The sequence below is a fragment of the Pan paniscus genome, chromosome 16 (assembly GCF_029289425.2).
Source record: "Pan paniscus chromosome 16, NHGRI_mPanPan1-v2.0_pri, whole genome shotgun sequence".
Classification (NCBI taxonomy): Eukaryota; Metazoa; Chordata; class Mammalia; order Primates; family Hominidae; genus Pan; species Pan paniscus.
The window spans coordinates 34,805,912-34,826,787 of NC_073265.2; the positions used below are offsets into that span (position 1 = coordinate 34,805,912).

Below are 20,876 nucleotides of genomic sequence, written 5' to 3' on the forward strand. Positions count from 1 at the left end.
CTGCTCCAGCCTGATGAATTAAGGAAAAACCATCTGTTTTGGGGTCTCTGCACTTGCTCTGACTCCAGTTGTGAAAATCTTTTTTGAATGTTGCTAATTTAAGAATAAAGCTTTAAATAGTTTTAAATAAATTGTTAATAGTTTTAAAAAATGACATAGAGGCCTTTGCCTTGCATCATCCCCATAATGCATAAGACCACATCCATCCATTCCCATAATCAACTCTCATTTCCCCACCTGGCCACCAGACTAATGCTAGGATCAGGGAACACTGTACCCTACCACCTCCCTTAGCTGCTAAGGGAAACATGGATCACAGGCTAAAAGAGCTGCAGGATATAGCTAGTATGTATTGGCAGGAGCTGGGAGTGAATATATGGAACTGGATTCTAAAGAGGCTGGATCAGTGGAGATAAAGAAGAATTTATGGATAAGGGAGCACTCTTCCATAACACAGGATTTAACACCTTGGGAAATAGTGTTAACTTGCTGCCAAGATAGTTTTTGAGAAAGCTTAGAAGAAATATAATAGAAAATTCAGACTGCTTTGGAACATAGTAAAGGAGTAAAGGGCTCAGAGATATGTGCTCTCTAGAGTAGATATATAAATCTGGAAAACCCATCTGCTATGTTCTGCAGAAGAATCCAGATGATAGTCCATTTATTAAAGGGATAAGGAATGCGCTGGTAAAAGGGGGCACCAGAATCATTGAGAAACTCAGTGATCTTCTACAGGCCAGGGCCACAGAAGTAAGATATGCCATTGTAAAACTGGGCTCCGTAATAGACAGGGGCATGGTAGGATCCTATCATGTAACCGAGGTTAGGTAGTAGCACTTAAACCATCACATGCAAAGTGGGTGAGATTATCATAGTAAGCAGAAAAAAATAGACTGTTTTCCAGAGGAGTCTGATACAAAGAGGGCTATGGAGATGGTTGTGAGATGATGGGTCTAGGCCAAGGTGGGAGGATCCCTTGAACTTAGGAGCTTAAGAGAAGCCTGGGCAACATGGCGAAACACCATCTCTACAAAAAAATGCAAAAATTAGCTGGGCGTAGTGACTCACAACTCTAGTCCCAGCCACTTGGGAGGCTGAGGTGGGAGGATGGCTTGAGCCTGGGAGGCAGAGGTTGCAGTGAGCCAAGATTGCACCACTTCACTCCAGATGGGGCAACAGAGTGAGACCCCATCTCAATTAAAAAAAAACAGAAGAAGAAAAAAAGAATCAGTTTGCATTCATGTGGGAATGGACACAATAAGTATTAATTTATGTTTCTGCCCTAGGGCTATGTTAACTTTTCTGTCCTTTCACATAATGTAGTAGAAAGACATTTAGATCACCTGGAGATGCAGATTATCACATTGGTTTATTATAACTATGACTTCATTGAACTGGATGAGCAAGAAATCGCCAACATGTTGGTGGCCTTGGAAAAAAATTTGTGCTCCAGAGAGTGGGAGAGAAACCCTATGAAGATTCAGTGTTCCAAGACATCAGTGAAATCTTTAGAGGTCTAGTGGAGGGCATGCTAGGACATCCCCTCTGAAGTAAAGGATACATTGTTGAGCTTGTATCTCCCATCACCAGGAAGGAAACGCAATACCTGGTAGAATTCTATGTTCTGGTGGCAGCATGTACCAAGCTCCAGCTCATTTATGGTGTAATATAGAAAGCTTTTCAGAGCAAGACATGGCTTTGTAGCAGGTCCAGCCTGTGATGCAGGCAGCACTGTTACTTGGTCTTAAGATTGAGAAGCCCCTATAATGTTGGAGGTATCAGTGGTGGGAAAAGATGTCTTGTGCAGTTTATGGCAAGCCCACATAGACCCCAGGATCTGGAACAAGGCCCAGCATCTACACAGAATTTATAGACCTTTTAAAACTCAGCTTCTGGTGTGCTACTGGCCTTGACAGAAATGGAGCATCTGATTATGTAGTATGTATCCATGTGGCCAGAAGGGCCCATTATGAGCTAGCTTCTGAACCACCAAGTCATAAGGTCAGGTACGCCTAACAGCAACCCATTGTAATTGGGAAGTGGTACATCTGGACTGGGTACAGGCAGGCTCAGACAGGGGGTACAGCTATCACATAGGTAGTACAGACCCCAGTTACATTTACAGACATTGCCACTTTTATGGTTTTAGCTAACGTTACCTGGGTGGAAAGATATTAGCAAAACTTTGTCTTAGTAAGGTTCTAACTAGGAAGACATAAATTATTCTGAGTATTTGAAAATAGAGTTTATGATAGAGAATTGTTACTCTTGATAATTATTAATCAACAGGGGATGGTGAGGCAATCCAGAGATTAGCAATGACAGGCAGCCACTGTCCCCTTGGCTGGAGAAGAGGTGGTGTTCCTGGAACCCAGGGGTAGGGGTTACCTGGTATGCCAGTCGTCAATTTATTGTCTCTTCACTCCAAATCCATTCTTCATTGCCTATAGTTATAATTCTAAGATGGCTCCCAAGATTCTCACCTTCCTGGTGTACAGGTCCTATATAATCCCTTTTCCTTGAGTATAGATGGGACTGTGAACATGATGGATTTTACTCCCATGATTAGGTTACATCAGATGACAAAGGTGAATATATAATTGAGATCTCAAATCAGTTAACTTTGAGTTAATCGAAGGGTGGTTTTCCTGAGTGGGTCTGACCTACTCAGGTGCTTTCTTGAAAGGGAAAGAGGACTCTTCTTGGGCGAGGAGATTCAAAGTTAAGAGGGCCCATGGAGGGGGTGACATGGCCAGAGTACCCTCTAGTTGTTGAGAGTGGTCCCTGGTTGACAGCCAGCAAGAAAACAAGGTCTTCAGTTCTACAACTGCAAGGAACTAAATTCTGCCAGTGACCTAAATGAACTTGGAAGTGGATCACTTCCTAGTTGATCCTCCAGATGAATATGTAGCCAGCTGACACCTTGATTTCAGCTGTGTGAGACCTTAAGCAGAGTACCCAGACAAAATGTGCCAGACTCCTAAGCCACAGGAGCTGTGCAATAATAACTTTGTGTTGTTTAAACCACTAAGTTTGCGGTAATATGTTATGCATCAATAGCAAACTAATATAGGCCTTGTAAATAGTTCTCTTCTGGCATGATATTAAGCTTTGTTGGTAGACGGTGCTGGAGAGACATTGCAGGAGAAACGTTCTTTTCTCTCTCTTCCTGACTTCCATGTGCTCCTCTCACCGGTGCTCCTGCAGTATGTACAGCATCTGCAATACTTGGCTCCTGCAACACACATGGCTTCTGTAGTGCCCAGCTCCTGCAGTATTTCCTAGCTGGCAGCACACAGTACCTCCCCATGGGGAGTTTCCCCAGCATCACCTAAGGTAGCTTTGCAATGGGTGGCAAGGTTTGGTATCTCTCTGCAGATAGCTTGTCTTAGTACCTCAGCAAGTGCTTCTGGCATGGCACCTCAGCTTCACTATCTAGTGAACCAACACTATTCCATCTCCAACAAGATCTGGATTTTTGTCTTGGTGAGGTTGCAGAGATCTTACTTGGATGCTTTATCTCAGTCCCAACGTTGTGACTGCTTCTTATATCTGCTATTCTTGTATTCTTTAGAATTATCTTTCTTACTGCATTGCTCCAATATCTCTCTAATAGTGAATAACTTTCTACATTTTAAAATTTAATTTAACTTAATTATATTTTATTTTTTGAGTTGGGACCTTGCTATGTTGCCCAGGCTGGTCTTGAACTCCTGGGTCCAAGCAATCCTCCCTCCTTGGCCTTTCAAAGTGCTGGTATTACAGGTGTGAGCCACTGTGCCTGGCCTAAATTTCTATATTAAATTTTCCCTGTTTAAATTGCTGTGTGCATTCTTTCTCCTCATTGGACCCTGCCTGATATATCTGACAAAGTTGGACTCACAGCAGGACACTCCAACTGGGAGCTAGGGCCAGATGGGAGAGCCAGTCATTGCTCCAGTTGCCTTCTGAGGCAAAAAGGAAGGAAAAATACCTTGATTTCTTCTTTACCACCCCCTTCCAATCTCCCAGCCTGTAACCTCTACTAGTGCCTCCCATTGGCCAAACTCAGCTGGAAGCAAGCTGGCACAGGGACCAGGAAGCCAGCTCCTGTGGTATGGGGCAGAGCAGGGAAGGTGACGGTGGGACTGAGGAAAACCAGGACTGATAAAATCCTGCAGTAGTCATTGGCATTCAGGGATTAGTTCTCCTAAGTTTATGATGAGATACAGACAGACTATATTTATCTCTTTATTAAGTAAATTAATTTAAAGTCTATTTTTCTCTCTGGGAGCGCATAATAGAGACTTTTCTGAAAACTTAGAGGGAAAAATGACATCTTGAGATCTTTAGCTGTTAATAAAAACTAATGCCTTTAAATATACCCTTTCATCTACTACATCAAATAAGCAGTTTAGAAAAAATACTTTAAAATGAAGGTAAGTGAATAATTAATTTTAAAGACAGCACTTTCCTAAGTAAATTCAAAAAATGTTGACAAGAAATTTATAGGAAGTCCAAAGACTAGGGCAATAATTTAGAAATTACTTGATCCACTGGCATTTTTAAACTGAAAAAGGAATCAGAGACTCTGAACTCTTTGTATTATTGACCTCATTACATTATAAGGAAATTGAATTTTTAAAATATCATCTCACCTTTTGGTCTGGAGAATCTTTGGAAATAATTCACATTTAGCAACTGAAACACTTTGAAGAGAACATTTTAAGTAAAAAAAGGACTATTTTGCATAGCTAATGCAAGTACTTATTTTAGCAATTTTAAATGAAGCATGATCTATCTCCTAGCTAATTTAAATAAATCTATCCTAAAAGGAAAGCTGAGTCCTGGAATAATATATGATGCCTATGGTCATTAAAATCACACTTTTTCCATAACATAGAGAATAAAGTAATAATGACTGATGGCTACTTTGATATCTACATATCAGATTAACAAATGAATTTTGTGAAAACCCCAAAGTGGAAGAAGAATCGCTGTCTTTTGAATAATATTTAAAGTTATTTGAATGAATCATCATTTGTGACTAGTTTTACTAATAGTTCAAAAACACTGATACTATTTCAAATGATTAACACTCAATATTACGGATATTCATTTACTGTCAGATTTGATAATACTAAATAAAAAATAAAAAAGATACCCCACCTGCCAACAGAAGCAGAACACTGGTATTGGTGATGTTCTCTATCCCTCACAGCTTGATCTTCTAATTTTGCAGGTTTGCAACTTCAGTTGCCAGCTTAACCAGTTGATATTAACCACTAAAAAACTGCCTATTGTATGAAGTTGATTTGTATAAAAGAAGTGAATTTTAATAAAACATAGAATTGCCAAGCCGTCCGATATTCATTTAAGTCATTTAGTCCCTCTTATTTCAACAGAGAAGTCTACATAAGAAGCCAAATTAAGGTTGAATGGTTACTTAGGAAACCTAAAGTCTATTTAAGAGATCACATTAAGGTTAGTGAATATATGTATCCAAGGCACTGATAACAGAAATAATACTATTTCTTCTAGCCATAATAAATGCTCGTTTAGTGGGTGCTATTATTTACAATAGTGTCTTGCAGCAGTTTACAAATCCTGTTCATATAATGCGTGCTTGATTCTTACAAGAACTACACCGAGTAATGGGTCTGGTATTATCATTATCATGCCTCTTTTACTGATGAAAAAAACAGAGGTTCAGAGAGTAAGTGACTTGACTAAAATCTCATAACTGATATAGTTGACATCTATTGTTTTGGTTGGGCCAATTTCCTTCCTCTTTTTGGTAATAGGACTCTGATTTTTCCTTTAAGGAACTACCCAGTGCCTTTCTATAACTCCTAGCAAGTCTGTCAGTCAAGGGGCTCTGCCTCTGTCTGTTATGTGTGACCCACACTGACCCATCAGGGTCCACTATATTCCCCTGGATGCAGAGATTGGTATACGGGTGGGCATGTAATCCAAGTATTTGAGTGTTTTTTTTTTTTTTTTGAGATGGAGTCTTGCTCTGTTGCCCAGGCTGGAGTGCAGTGGTGCAATCTTGGCTCACTGCAACCTCTGCCTCCTGGGTTCAAGCAATTCTCCTACCTCAGCCTCCCGAGTAGCTGGGATTACAGGCATGCGTCACCACACCTGGCTAATTTTTGTATTTTTTGTAAAGACGGGGTATCACCATGTTGGTCAGGCTGGTCTTGAACTCCTGACCTCAAGCGAGCCACCTGCTTCAGCCTCCCAAAGTGCTGGGATTACAAGTGTGAGCCACTGTGCCTGGCTTTGAGTTTTTTTTTTTTTTTTTTTTTTTAAGGGATTGAAATAAATGAATGCTAGGAGCATGCTGACTTTACTTGGGAGATGTAAGGATCATGAAACCCTGGAGCTATTTTCCTATCACATTGAGAGAGCTGCTAGAGTGAATGCTACATAGGAGAAAGCAGAGTGGAGAATCAAAGGTAGAGAGAGGGAGAGATTCCTATTTTGGCTGAGGAGAAGACATAGAAATCCTTGAAGCCAGAGCAGCCCCCGGACTTTCAAGCTCAGTCGATCAAAACTTCCTTTGTTTGTTTAGGAAGGTCTGGACTTCTCTACTTGCTAGTTGGTTAGACAAAAATCTAATACAGCTAATGATTATCTTAGCTGGGCTTGAAACAAATCTTTTGACTTTAGCCCTTTGCTATTTCTTTTCTTGGGATATTTGAGGTGCTGCTTTTCTGGCTGGAAACCTCTGTGGGTGGTGGTGACTTTGCCCAAGTTCTTGTCCTGTGTCCAGGAAGAGTGATGTATGCAGACAAGTGGAGGGTGAGCAAGACGAAGAAGAACTTTACTGAGGGTCAGAACAGCTCAGAGGAGACCCGCAGTGAGCAGGTCCTCTCTGTGGGCAGGTCCTCTCTGTGGGCAGGTCGTCCCATCGAGTGTGCAGCTCTCAGCAGAGAGGAGGCCTGGAGTGGATGGCTCCTCTCTGCTGACAGGTCATCCCCCAAAATGTTCATCTCTCAGCAGAGATGGTAGTTCCTCTATGCAGCTGGCCATCCCGATGTCTGCCCTGCTCTGGTTGAGTCTGGGGTTTTTATGGTTTTCATTCAGAGTGGGGAAAGTATATGCTGATTGGTCCATGGGCAGCAATAGGTGGGCTCAGGAAAAAGCACCACAAGTTCCCCCTCTGGTGGGCAGGACTGGTAGGACCTTCCCTGGCCTGAAAGTGGAGCTTCACTGGGGACCCACCCCCTTCCTCCCAGGAGCCTGTCTGCCTCTCATGGCCATTCATTGGCACCCAGGATGTTTGTGCCAAGAGGTGCCTGCAGGCCAGTGTTGAGCTACCTGCAGTCCCCCTCGGCTTCCCTCCCATGATCCTCATTACCCAAAGTCTGGAGGGGACTGATGTGGCTGGGGGCTGGTGTGTCAGCACTGCCATGAGCATGAGCCCCTCTGGCTGGGCTGCAACAATGCCGGGGCTCAGCTCCAACCTTGCTCCAGGATTAGAGCAGGAGCTGACAGTGGGAGAAGCCAGGCAGCAGGAACAGGTGCTGGCAGGGGGCTCTGGGAGCGAGCTGGCTCTGGGCTCCCAAGAGCACAGAGACCCCTGGGTCTGCAGCCGAAGGGCAGGGCTCCTGCCTGCTCCATGGAGTGTATTTTCCTTTAAGGAACTACCCAGTGCCTCCCTGCTGTAGCTGGCATCTTGGCAATGGCCACTCTAGATGAGTCGCTGCTGCTATCATTTCTATGGAGGTATACCTCAGAAAGGTGTCCCTGACTATAAATGTCAAAACTGGTCATGTGCTTTTGTGAGTAATTTGAAAATCTGCCCTCTTTCTATAGAGACATACTGTCCTAAGTTGCTTTCTAATGTTCATTTTAAAAATTAAATCAAGAGAATGGGAAGACCAGCCATAGACTGGAAGAAAATATTTTCAAAAACATGTCTGATAGGCCAGGTGCAGTGGCTCACACCTGTAATCCCAGCACTTTGGGAGGCTGAGGCAGGTAGATCACCTGTGGTCACGAGTTTGAGACCAGCCTGGCCAACGTGGTGAAACCCCGTCTGTACTAAAAATACAAAAATTAGCCAGGTGTGGTGGTGCATGCCTGTAATCCCAGCTACTTGGGAGGCTGAGGAATGAGAATCACTTGAACCCAGGAGGCAGAGGTTGCAGTGAGCCAAGACTGCACCACTGCTCTCCAAGCTGGGTGGCAGAGTGAGACTTCGTCTCAAAAAAACAAAAAAACAAAACCATGTCTGATAAAGGACTATTATGCAAAATATACAAATAACTCTTAAAACTCAGTGATAAGAAAACAAACAACTTGCTTCAAATATGTGTAAAAGATGTCAACTCACATCTCATCGAAGAAAATATATAGATAGCAAAGAAGCATATGAAAAGATGCTCAACATCATATACCATTAGGAAATTGCAGATTAAAACAATGAAATACCACTACACACCCATTACAATGGGTGAAATTCAAAATACTGACCCCACCAAAGGCTGGTGTGGATGTAGAACAACAGGAACCCTCATTCATTGCACGTTGGTATGCAAAATGGTACAGCCTCTTTGGAAGAGTGTTTGGTAGTTTCTTACAAAGCTAAACATACTCTTACCTTATGATCCAGAAATCTCACTGCTTGGTATTTACCCAACTGATCTGAAAACTTACATATACACAAAAATCTGCACCTGGCGTTTATAGCAGTTTTATTCATAATTGCCAAAACTTGAGAACAACCAAGATGTCTTTCAGTAGGTGAATGTACAAGCTGTGGTATATCCATACAATGAAATATTATTCAGTGCTAAAAGAAATGAGCTCTTAAGCCATGAAAAGATATGGAGGAAGCTTAAATGCATATTACTAAGTGAAAGAAACCAGTCTGAAAAGACTACATACTATACAATTCCAATTATGTGACAATCTGGGAAGGGCAAAACTATGCAGTCAAAAGATCAGTGGTTGCCAGGAGTTGCAGGGAGAGAGGGGTGAATAGGTGGGCACAGATGACTTTTGGGGCAGTGGAGCTATCTTGTATGACACTCCAGTGGTGAATATATGCCATTATACATTTGTCAAAACCCATAGAATGGGGAATATCAAGAGTGAATCCTAATGCAAACTATGGACTTTGAGTGATGATGATGTATTAATGTAGGTTCACTGATTGTAATATGTGAATCATTTTGGTGGGAGATGTTGGTAGTGAGGGGTATGAGTGTGTGTGAGCAGGGGACATAGGGGACCTCTGTACTTTTTGCTCAACTTTGTTGTAAACCCAAAACTGTTCCAAAAAATAAAGTCTAGGCCGGGCACGGTGGCTCACGCCTGTAATCCCAGCACTTTGGGAGACCGAGGCAGGTGGATCAACTGAGGTCGGGAGTTTGAGACCAGCCTGACCAACATGGAGAAGGCTTGTCTCTACTAAAAATACAAAATTAGCCAGGCATGGTGGTGCATGCCTGTAATCCCAGCTACTCGGGAGGTTGAGGCAGGAGAATCACTTGAGCCCGGGAGGCGGAGGTTATGGTGAGCTGAGATCGCACCACTGTACTCCAGCCTGAGCAACAAGAGCGAAACTCCGTCTCAAAAAAAAAAAAAAAAAGTCTATAAAAAAAATCCCATTCTAAAAAAACCTGCCTTTTCTCAGATTGCCTTAAGAAGAAAGACTCTAATAGAAGAAAGACTCTAATTGCTGGCACCTGTGATAGTCACTGATGCTATTCACTTTCTGTTTTTCTCCTTTCCCAAGCACCTGTGAGGAAAATGCTTCCCCACCCCTTTGATGTTGGGTGTAGCCATGTGGCTGGCTGTGGGTAATGAAATGTAACCTCTGTCACCTTAAGGGTGAAAGTCTTCAAGAGTTACTGTGCAATTTGCCATGTTTCTTCTTCCCATGGTAATGACTGGGGGTGTTCCTCCTTATGGTGCAGGCTGTCAGCCTGGGTCTCTGAGTGAAGACTTTGTGAAGCAGAGTCCTTCATAAAATAGATGTGTGTGTGTTAAGCCGTGAGATGTGAAGGTTATTACAGGACCATAGCCTAGCCTGCCCTGACTGTGCAGTAGTACCTGATATCGTATCTCTAGTTCTCTAGTGACCCTCGAATAACATAAAAGAGATAAGGGAAGTTGAATTTTAATCTCTTATTTTAATAAATTACTTTAGGCCAGGCATGGTGGCTCATGCTGGTAATCCCAGCACTTTGGGAGGCCGAGGCAGGTGGATCAACTGAGGTTGGGAGTTTGAGACCAGTCTGGCCAATATAGTGAAACCCTGTCTCTACTAAAATATGTTTAAAAAAAAAATTAGCCAGGGTGGTGGCGCTACACGGGAGACTGAGGTAGGAGAATTGCTTGAACCTGGGAGGCAGAGGGTGCAGTGAGCCAAGATCGTGCCACTGCACTCCAGGCTGGGTGACAGAGCAAGACGCTGTCTCAAAAAAAAAAATTACTTTAGTGTTTATATGAAAATAGAAGTTTGGGCTGGGTGCAGTGGCTTACGCTTGTAATCCTAACACTTGGGAGCCTGAAGCAGGTGGATCACGAGCTCAGGGGTTCAAGACCAGCCTGGGTAACATAGTGAGACCCTGTCTCTACAAAAAAATATAAAAAGTAGCCAGGTGTGGTGGTGCGCTCCTGTAGTCCCAGCTACTTGGGGGGCTGAGGTGGGAGGATCTCTTGAGCCCGGGAGGTTGAGGCTACAGTGAGCCATGATTGAGAAATTGCACTCCAGCCTGGGCATAGAGTGAGACCCTGTCTCAAAAAAAGAAAATAGAAGTTTGAACAAAACTTGGCTTGTATTTGCTTATGTAAGATATTGCAGCTGGGCATGGTGGCTCATGCCCATAATCCCAACACTTTGGGAGGCCGAAGTAAGAAGACTGCTTGAGCCAGGAGTTTGAGACCAGCCCGGGCAACACAGGGAGACCCCCCCCATCTCTACAAGAAATTAAAATAAATTATTGGGTCATGGTGGTACCTGACTGTGGTCCCAGCTACTTGAGAGGCTGAGGTGGGAGGATTGCTTAAGCCCGGGAGGTTGAGGCTTCAGTGAGCCATGATCACTAAAATAAAATGTTTCTAGTAATTGTGTTCATTTTCTAAAAATTTCAAAAGCCATTGCTTTTGACTTCTGCATATATTTTGCAAAACTTTTTGGTGGCAGAGTTAGGAGGAGGTGTTGGTGAAATAATCCATGTAAAAATATGTTTGTTATATAATGCAAGGAATGAATGTGGAAAGTGTAGCAGAGTTACAGTGGGTGGAAGTATTTCAGCACTTTGCTAATGTGAAAGAATATTTCTTATGTAAATACAAGTGAAAAGTGGTTTTAAAAAAAGTGGCTAACCATAGGCAAAATGGTAAACTGTTTTTCTTTAGTACTTCAATTTCTTTGATTTTCTACTTACAATTTCTTCCCTTCCTTTTAATTATTTTGCAAGAGCATCAGCCTATATGAATGTGTTCATATTTTCAACATCTATCCAATAGAAGCATAAGGTCATGGGCTGTAATATCTTTCTCTTGTGTATCTTCCCCCTTCTCCTCCCTTTTTCTCTGCAGCCCTGGTAATTACATCTTTTTATTTTATTTTATTTTTTCTTTTTCTTTTTTTGAGTCGGAGTCTCGCTCTGTCACCTAGGCTGGAGTGCAGTGGTGCGATCTTTGCTTTCTGCAACCTCCGCCTCCCGGGTTCAAGTGATTCTCGTGCCTCAGCCTCCTGAGTAGCTGGGATTACAGACATGAGCCACTGCGCCTGGTAATTTTTTGTATTTTTAGTAGAGATGGGGTTTCCCTATGTTGGCCAGGCTGGTCTTGAACTCCTTGCCTCAAGTGATCTGCCCACCTCCGTCTCCTAAAGTTCTGGGACTACAGGCGTGAGCCACTGCACCTGGCCAGTCCTTACATCTTACTGAAATATTTTGCGCCACCCCCTGCTTTGTCGTCCCCCAATACTTTCTTCTGTTTTTGGAAAAAGATCAAAAGAGAGATAAATGGGAGGGTGGAAATAAATGCCTGTGAGAGAAGTAGGTCAAACACATTCTAAATATAGGACATCTGATCCATAAAAGGAGTAAAAAATATTCATGGACTAATATTTTTTTCTTTACTTGAATCTCTTACCCACCTTCTCCCTTTAGGTCAGCAAAAAATAAAGGATATAGAAACATTTAAAACAGCAAAACTGAAAGGTGAATAAAGTTTTGATTTATTTATTGCATTATATTTGCTCTTCCTCTTTTGCATTTCATAGTCCTTGAAATCCAATGGCCTTATTTTTGCTATGAATATAACACACACACACACACATACACACACACACACACACACAAAGTGTTTAACACTTTCTAGATATAGTTTCTTTGAACTAACTTATTCAGAGCTACATTTTATGTTCTTTTATCTTCTTAAATTCTTTTGGTCTAACAGACTATGCAACACCTTTCTCTATTAGGTCCTCCTACTAACCATTTAATCTGTGTCACTGCTGTATTCTCCAGAGGACAGTTAGTGCCTTGAGGCCCTTGAATCTGAAGTATATTTTTGCTACTCATGATGTTTTTCTCCTTCCTGAAAGACTTTACTAATTTTTCTCTTCAGATTACATTTTACCTGTCTTTTAAGGTATGGCTTAAATCCCAATTCCTCTATTAAATTTTAAAACTTTCCCTAGTTACTTTCCACTTGTGCACTATACAACTGCACATCTGTGATAGGATGAATAATGGCCCCCCAAAGATGTCCATATTCAAGTCCTTGGAGTCTGTGAATGCTAGCCTCCATGGCAAAAGGGACTTTGCTGATGTAATTAAATTAAGGACCTTGAGATGGGAAGAGTAGCCTGGATTATGCAGGTGGGCTTAATGTAATCACAAGAGTCCTTATATAAAGGAGGAAGGAGGATCAGAGTGGGAAAGATGGTGATGTGACAATGAAAGCAGGGGGAAAAAGGCCATGTGATGTGGGGCCATGAGACAAAAAAGTTGCAGCCTCTCTATAAACTGGAAGAGGCAAAATTCTAGGGAAGCAGATTCTTCCCTGGAACCTCCAGAATTAAGAAGCTGTGCTGACACCTTCATTTTTAGCCCACTGAGCCTGATTTTAGACTTCTAAGCTCCAGACCTATAAGAAAATAAAACTGGTGGCTGGGCACTGTGGCTCACGCCTGTAATCCCAGCACTTTGGGAGGCCGAGGCGGGCAGATCACGAGGTCAGGAGATCGAGATCATCCTGGCTAACAGGGTGAAACCCCACCTCTACTAAGAATATGAAAAATTAGCCGACGTGGTGGCGGTCGCCTGTAGTTCCAGCAACTGGGAAGGCTGAGGCAGGAGAATGGCGTGAACCCAGGAGGCGGAACTTGCAGTGAGCACAGATGGCGCCACTGTACTGCAGCCTGGGAGACAGAGCAAGACTCTGTCTCAAAACAAACAAACAAACAAAAAAACCCCATAAAACTGTGTTGTTTTAAGCTACCAAGTTTGTAATTTGTTACACCAGCCATAGGAAACTAAGATGACATCATGTCCTTTACATTCCTCCAGGTCCTGTTCCACGTAATTCAGCACTTTATTGTCATGCTCACTAATTCTACTATGTTTAAATGGTAGAATATAAATTCTTGGTGGACAGGAACCAGGATTTTTACTTTTACCCCCTACAATGCCTTCCAGTTCTAGATATTCAGATGTTTGGAGTGAATTATAACTTTGGTGCATAAAAGGGAATGGGAGAGATGAAAGGCATTTTAAAAGAGATATAAATCAACAAACTGTATTTACATCCTTGCAATCAAATTCTAGTATTTTGCTTTTGAGCTCTGTGCCACATGCAGTGTTATGTTAAGCATATAGCAGCCATTTCACAGAGACTGGAACACAGAGGGTATTCAACAAACACCTGATGTGTTAGTAACCCCAAGAAAGGGTTCTTGGGTCGCATGCAAGAAAGAATTTGGTCGCATGCACAAAGTAAAGTGAAAGCAAGTTCATTAGAGAAGTAAACAAACAAAAGCATGGCTACTCGCCAGGCGCGGTGGCTCATGCCTGTAATCCTAGCACTTTGTGAGACCGAGGCAGGTGGATCACGAGGTCAGGAGATCGAGACCATCCTGGCTAACACAATGAAATCCCGTCTCTACTAAAAATACAAAAAATTAGCCTGGCATAGTGGCGGGCGCCTGTAGTCCCAGCTACTTGGGAGGCTGAGGCAGGAGTATGGCGTGAACCTGGGAAATGGAGCTTGCAGTGAGCCGAGATCGCACCACTGCACTCCAGCCTGGGCGACAGAGCGAGACTCCGTCTCAAAAAATAAAAAAGAATGGCTAATCCATAGGCAGAGCAGTGGCACGGGCTGATTGGCTCAGTATACTTATGGCTATTTCTTGATCATATGCTAAACAAGGGGTGGATATTCAATGAGTTTTCCAGGAAAGGAGGGGGAGTTCCTGGAACTGGGGGTTCCTCCCCTTTTTGGACCATATAGAGTAACTTCTGGACGTTGCTATGGCATTTGTAAACTGTGATGGTGCTGGTGGGAGTGTCTTTTAGTGTGTTAATGCATTAAAATTAGTGTATAATGATCAGTGAGTATGACCAGAGGTCACTTTTGTCACCATCTTGGTTTTGGCCAGCTTCTTTACTGCATCCTTTTAATCAGTGGGGTCTTTGTGACCTGCATCTTGGGCCAACCTTCTGTCTCATTCTGTTATTAAGAATGCCTATCCTGGGAATGCAGCCCAGCAGGTCTCAGCCTCATTTTACCCAGCCTCTGTTCAAGACAGAGTCACTCTGCTTGGAATGCCTCTAACAGATGCATTGAGCTGAAATCTGTGGGGGTAGAGGGAAAAGGAGAAAGGGAAAAGCAAGATGGGTTTGGTACAAAGTCCGCCTTGTCTATTTAGCTGATTAGTTTTTGTCACATTAAGTAAAGTTAAAATGCTGAAAAAGATCATCAAATTTCCAACATGAATTGTTCTGTAAAGCAAAATAGAAGATAATTAAAAATTGGCAGGGTGTCACAATTTAATTTCATCCACTGAATTTAAATAACCAGTATTTTGGCCAGGTGTGGTGGCTCCACCTGTAATCCTAACACTGGGAGGCTGAGGCAGGAGGATCACTCCGGCTCAGGAGTTCAAGACAAGCCTGGGCAAATAGTGAGACCTTGTTTTTATTTTAAATAATAATAAAAAATAACCAGTATTTTCAAATTCATGTAATATGGTTAATACTGTGCTAAGAGATAAAGAGGTACAGACAACCCATAGGACATGGCTTCATTCTAAACGGCCTTACTATCTAGTTAGGAGATAATGCTAACTACCAACTAAGGTTGCCAGGCAGTTTATCAAATGTCGTATTGTGTGACGCAGACTTTACAGATTATAGATATCTGGAAATGGGGCTAGAGAATCAATACTTACTTCATTCATTGAATATTTTTTGAGAACCTATTATGATTCTCTGTGAATAAGAGCGTATGTTCGGAGTTTGCAATCTAATAGAGGGAGACAAGGGAAATAACTAATACAGAATAATTTAAGTGGACAGGCATGGTGGCTCATGCCAGTAATCCCAGCACTTTGGGAGGTTGAGGCTGGCAGATCGCTTGAGTTCAGGAGTTTGAGACCAGCCTGGGCAACATAGCAAAACTCGTTTCTACCAAGGGGGAAAAAAAAAGAACGGATTAAGTGCTAAAATAGCAGGATGCTTTGTAGTTGATAAAGGGTTATTACCGTAACTTCTGAATGAAAGGAGTAGTGGGATTGTGAATGATTTTAAAGTAAAGGCTTTAAGACTGAGCCTTGGAAGAGAAGTAGGACTTTTTTTTTTTTTTGAGACAGAGTCTTGCTCTGTCACCCAGGCTGGAATGCAGTGGTGCCATCTCGGCTTACTGCAACCTCCACCTCCGGGGTTCAAGTGATTCTCTGCCTCAGCCTCCTGAATATCTAGGATTACAGGCGTGTGCCACCATGCCCAGCTAAGTTTTGTGTTTTTGGTAGAGACGGGGTTTCACCATGTTGGCCAGGCTGGTCTTGAACTCCTGACCTCAGCTGATCTGCCTCCCAAAGTGCTAGGGATTACAGGTGTGAGCCACTGCACCCAGCTGAAAAGTAGGACTTTGAAAATGTTGATTAAGTCAAACTCTGTAAAATATTTGAAGACATTTATTTTGAGCCAAATGTGAGTGACCAATGGCCCATGACACAGCTCCAGGAGATCCTGAGAACATATGCCCAAGGTGGTCAGGCAGTTAGCAGAAAGAGGTACTGATTCAGACCCCAGGAGAGAGTTCTTGGATTTCGCAAAATAAAGAATTCGGGTGAGTCCATAGAGTAAAGTGAAAGCAAGTTTATTAAGAAAGTAAAGGAATAAAGAATGGCTACTCATGGGCAGAGCAGCGGCTTAGGCTGCTCACTGATTACACTTATAGTTATTTCCTGATTATATGCGAAATAAGGGGTGGATTATTCATGAGTGTTCCGGGAAAGGGGTGGGCAATTCCTGGAACTGAGGGTTCTTCCCCTTCTTAGACCATATAGGGTAACTTCCTGATGTTGCCATGGCATTTGTAAACTGTCACAGTGCTGGTGGGTGTGTCTTTTAGCATGCTAATGCATTATAATTAGCAAATAATGAGCAGTGAGGATGACCAGAGGTCACTTTTGGCACCATCTTGGTTTTGTTGGGATTTGGCTGGCTTCTTTACCACATGCTGTTTTATCAGCAAGGTCTTTGTGACCTGTATCTTGTGCCGATCTCCTATCTCATCCTGTGACTAAGAATGCCTAACCTCCTGGGGATGCAGCCCAATAGGTCTCAGCCTCATTTTACCCAGTCCTATTCAAGATGGAGTTGCTCTGGCTCAAATGCCTCTGACAAGGCTACAGTGTAGTTTTATATACTTTAGGAAGACCTAAGACATTCATCAAAACATGTAAGATGTACATTGGCTTGGTCTTGAAAGGTGGGACACCTGGAAGCAGAGACTTCAGGGTCACAGGCAATTCAAAGATTATCAGGCTGGCGTGGTGGCTCACGCCTGTAATCCTAGTGCTTTGGGAGGCTGAGGTGAGAGGATCGCCTGAGGCCAAGAGTTCCAGAGCAGCCTGGGCAACATAGGGAGACTCTACCTCTATATTAGGAAATAAACAAACAAAAAAGACTTAAGTTATTATCTAAAGACCTGGAGTCAATAGAATGTCTGGGTTAAGATATGGGGTTGTGGACACCAACATTTTGTTGTTGTTGTTGTTGTTGTTTTTTGAGACAGAGTTTTGCTCTTGTCGCCCAGGCTGGAGTGCAATGGTGTGATCTCGACTCACTGGAACCTCCGCCTCCCAGGTTCAAGTGATCCTCCTGCCTCAGCCTCCCGAGAAGCTGGGATTACAGGCACCCGCCACCATGCCTGGCTTTTTTTTTTTTTTTTTTGTAATTTTAGTAGAGACAGGGTTTTAGTCACCATGTTGTCCAGGCTGGTCACGAACTCTTGACCTCAGGTGATCTGCCTGCCTCGGCCTCCCAAAGTGCTGGGATTACAGGCGTGAGCCACCACACCCGGCCCAAGACCAAGGTTTTTTTTTTTTTTTTGAGACAGAGTTTCATTCTTGTTGCCCAGGCTGGAGTGCAGTGGTATGATCTTGGCTCACCACAACCTCCGCCTCCTGGGTTCAAGCAATTCTCCTGCCCCAGCCTCCCAAGTAGCTAGGATTACAGGCATGGACCACCACGTCTGGCTAATTTTGTATTTTTAGTACAGATGGGGGTTTCTCCGGGTTGGTCAGGTTAGTCTCGAACTCCTGACCTCAGGTGATCCACCCGCCTTGGTCTCCCAAAGTGCTGCGGTTAACAGGCGGTTAACAGGCGTGAGCCACTGTGCCTTGCAGAGATCAAGGTTTTATTATGCAGATGAAGCCTCAGGTAGAGCTCTTATCAGACCTAAAAAGGTGCCAGACTTGGTTAATTCTCTCCTGGGTAAGGGAAAACACCTGGAAAGGAACAGGGCTTTCCTACAGACTGTAGGTTTTCCCCCACAAGATACAGCTTTGCAGGGCCATTTAAAAATATGTCAAAGGAATATATTTTGGGGTTAAATAATTCAATTTCTTTCAGGGCCTGCTATCTGTCGTGATGCTATACTAGAGTCAGGCTGGCTTGGTGTCAAAAATAAAGTTCTAGAAAAGCTAGAAAAAGTCTGGCAGTCTTAAGATCTGTTTTCATGTGAATGCTGTTCAGCTCAGCCTGAATTCCAAAGGGAGGAGGGTATAATGAGGCATGTCCGACCCACCCCCGGACTAACCCCCCATCCCCACTTCCATCTAGATGATGGAATAACTAGATTTTCAGGTTTACTTTGGAATGCCCTTGGCCAAGAGGTGAGGGGCAGGGGGTCCATCAGTCAGTTGTGGGGTTTATAATTTTATTTTTGGTTTACAAAAGGATAGAATATTTCAGGTTGAAGCATAAGCAAGAGCACTGCAGACATGAAAGGGCATAATTTTAGGAGAATGCTCACATGGAATAAAGAATGTCTTGAAGGGTAGTACATTATTATTGGTGTTATAACAAGTTATCACAAACTTAAGAGATTATTTCACAGTTCTGTTGGTCAGAAGTCCAACATTGATCACGTGAGGATAAAATCAAGGTGTCATCAGAGCATTAGAGAGGCTTCAGGGGAATGTTTCCTTACCAGTTCCAGCTTCTGGAGGTCACCCACAATGCTGGAGGCTCCCTTCCTCTATATTCAAAGCCAACAATGTTGTATCTCTCTAATCATTCTTCATAGTTACTTGTCACTCTTGACTCTCTTTTGCAGTTTTGGAGGCCCTTATGATTACAATCAGCCCACTGGAACAATCCAGGATAATGTTTTTTTTTGAGATGGAATCTCACCCTGTCGCCCAGGCTGGAGTGCAGTGGAGCTGCTCAGCTCACTGCAACCTCTGCCTCCCTGGTTAAAGCGATTCCAGGATAATCTATTTCAACACCAGGTAATTAACAACCTTAATTCCCATTTGCTATGCAAGCTAACATATTCACAGCTTCTGGTGTTTAGGCTGTGGACATCTTTGAGGGGCTATTATTCTGCCTACCATAGTTAATAAGAAGGAGCTAATACTAAGAGGAAAAGAGGCCCAAAGAGGAAAGGGTGTGAATGCACTGATAAGGGCAATGGGGAACCAGTGCAAGTTTCTGAGTCTTGCAAATTCTTATTTTTTTGAAATAAGCTTTGGTTGCAGCTGAGAAAACTGAACAGGCATAATTGGGGAGCAACATTAGGAGGCCACCATTACAGTTGAGATGAGAGGGTATAAGCCGGAGATGGCAGAGCTAAATCGTTTTCTTTGGTCCAAAGCTGCCTATGCCCTTTTCTAAGTGTTTTCCAACAGAATTCAAGAGATCATTCCACAGGATCTCAGCAAGTGCAGTTTCTGATAACTTGGCCGAATTTGTTCAGTAGCTGCTGCAACGGAGGGCTTAAATCTTTCATCTACACTTAACAAGGGGAGCCCGGAAAAGTGGCAAAACCCTAGTTAGCAAGGCTGAGGCTCGCAGAGACCTAGGCATCGAATTTTTTAATGGTCCAAATCGCAGGGAAAGCGAGCACTCCGTGTTCTGAAGGTTTTCCCTAAACACGGAGACAACACTAAAAAGCTGTGCCGCGTGAGGGCTGAAAGTCCTGTTTTCTCCCTAGCTTCAGGGAACAAAGCCTGACGGCTCGCCCGCGTCCAACAAAGACAACGCTCTTCCGGTCTTCGTGACCCACCCCGTGAGCAGCCCAAACCGACCACCGTCCTCCCCCAGCTCCCACCAATCGGATCGCAGGGACTCGAGCCCCACACTGCTGAGTCCGCTGACACTTCGTCCGGGGCCAGACGACGATATCAGCGCGGGGTCCCCACAACGCCATGGGGCAGAGCCAACTCTCGAGCGCGTGACTGAAGCCTGCAGTTTTTTCGCCCCCGTCACTTCCGGGTGCGACAATCTCTTCTGTCCGGCCAGCCACTGGAGTCGTTAGGTGCTTCCTTCTTGCTTCTGACGAGCTACACGTTTGCTTCTTCCCTGTGTTCCCAGCTGGAGGGACATGAGTGTCCCTGGGCCGTCGTCTCCGGACGGGGCCCTGACACGGCCACCCTACTGCCTGGAGGCCGGGGAGCCGACGCCTGGTACGTACTGTCGGGTGGGAAGCGCGGCCCGGGCTGGGTGTGAGGGGCGGGGACCTGAGTGAGTAGAACTCCGGAGAAACCCTGGGGGAGTAAGCGGCTTTTGGCGGCTGCGGCCCCCGGGCCCTGCCCCGAGTGCAGAAATGGGGAACCGCGCCGGCCCCTCTGCCCAGCGCAATGCGCGGAACTGAAGTCCCGAGGGGAAGCTTTGTATTGGGGGTGCAATTGAAGGCGGTTGATGGTGAAGCCATTCTGAGTTTATGTGTTGACTCCGGTACGTCATTGGTTATTTGTCATACGGCAGTGGTGGGGGATGGATTTACCAGAAAGATGATCAGCTTATAATTCAGAGAGGTGACGTATCCTATAATATTGACCACTCATGAAATGCTTGGTCAGCTTGGTGATATTACTTCATCCCTATTCCTGCAGCAGTCTTCTCGACCGAGTTCCAGGAGGGATTTAAGCTCTAATGCCCTAAGGCATCCATTGAATGGAATGAATTAACTTGCTGTGCACCCAAAATGGTACTATTTATGTACCATCCTTGGGAGAACTGAGAAAATGGTCACTCAGAGCATTTTCTGTGTTCTGTGGTTCAGATGAGGCCTTAGATGAGAAAGGCTGCAGGGCTCCTTGGATATGCTTTTTCTTTTACCTCCTGTTTCAGAAATATAGGGGTTACCCCCAAATAGTGCTCTCAGCACTTTCCTGTTCATGCTTTTCCTCA

General features: G+C 43.7%; 1 protein-coding gene across 8 annotated transcripts in view; it reads left to right on the forward strand.

Moving 5' to 3' along the window:
• The window catches only part of BLOC1S6 (biogenesis of lysosomal organelles complex 1 subunit 6), an 83,973-nt gene that overhangs the window by 44,067 nt on the left and 19,030 nt on the right, over positions 1-20,876 (forward strand). For 4 of the 8 annotated variants that reach the window (XM_003831470.8, XM_057299861.2, XM_057299860.2 and 1 more), the window contains 2 exons: positions 18,799-18,973; positions 19,678-20,149. In XM_003831470.8, the coding sequence (XP_003831518.1) occupies positions 20,068-20,149 (82 nt within the window). In that variant the 5' untranslated portion in view covers positions 18,799-18,973; positions 19,678-20,067. Of the gene's footprint in view, positions 1-12,119; positions 12,171-16,612; positions 16,918-18,798; positions 18,974-19,677; positions 20,421-20,876 lie in introns of those variants that run through there. The other 4 variants (XM_057299864.2, XM_057299863.2, XM_008956823.7 and 1 more) reach the window with 4 other exon arrangements.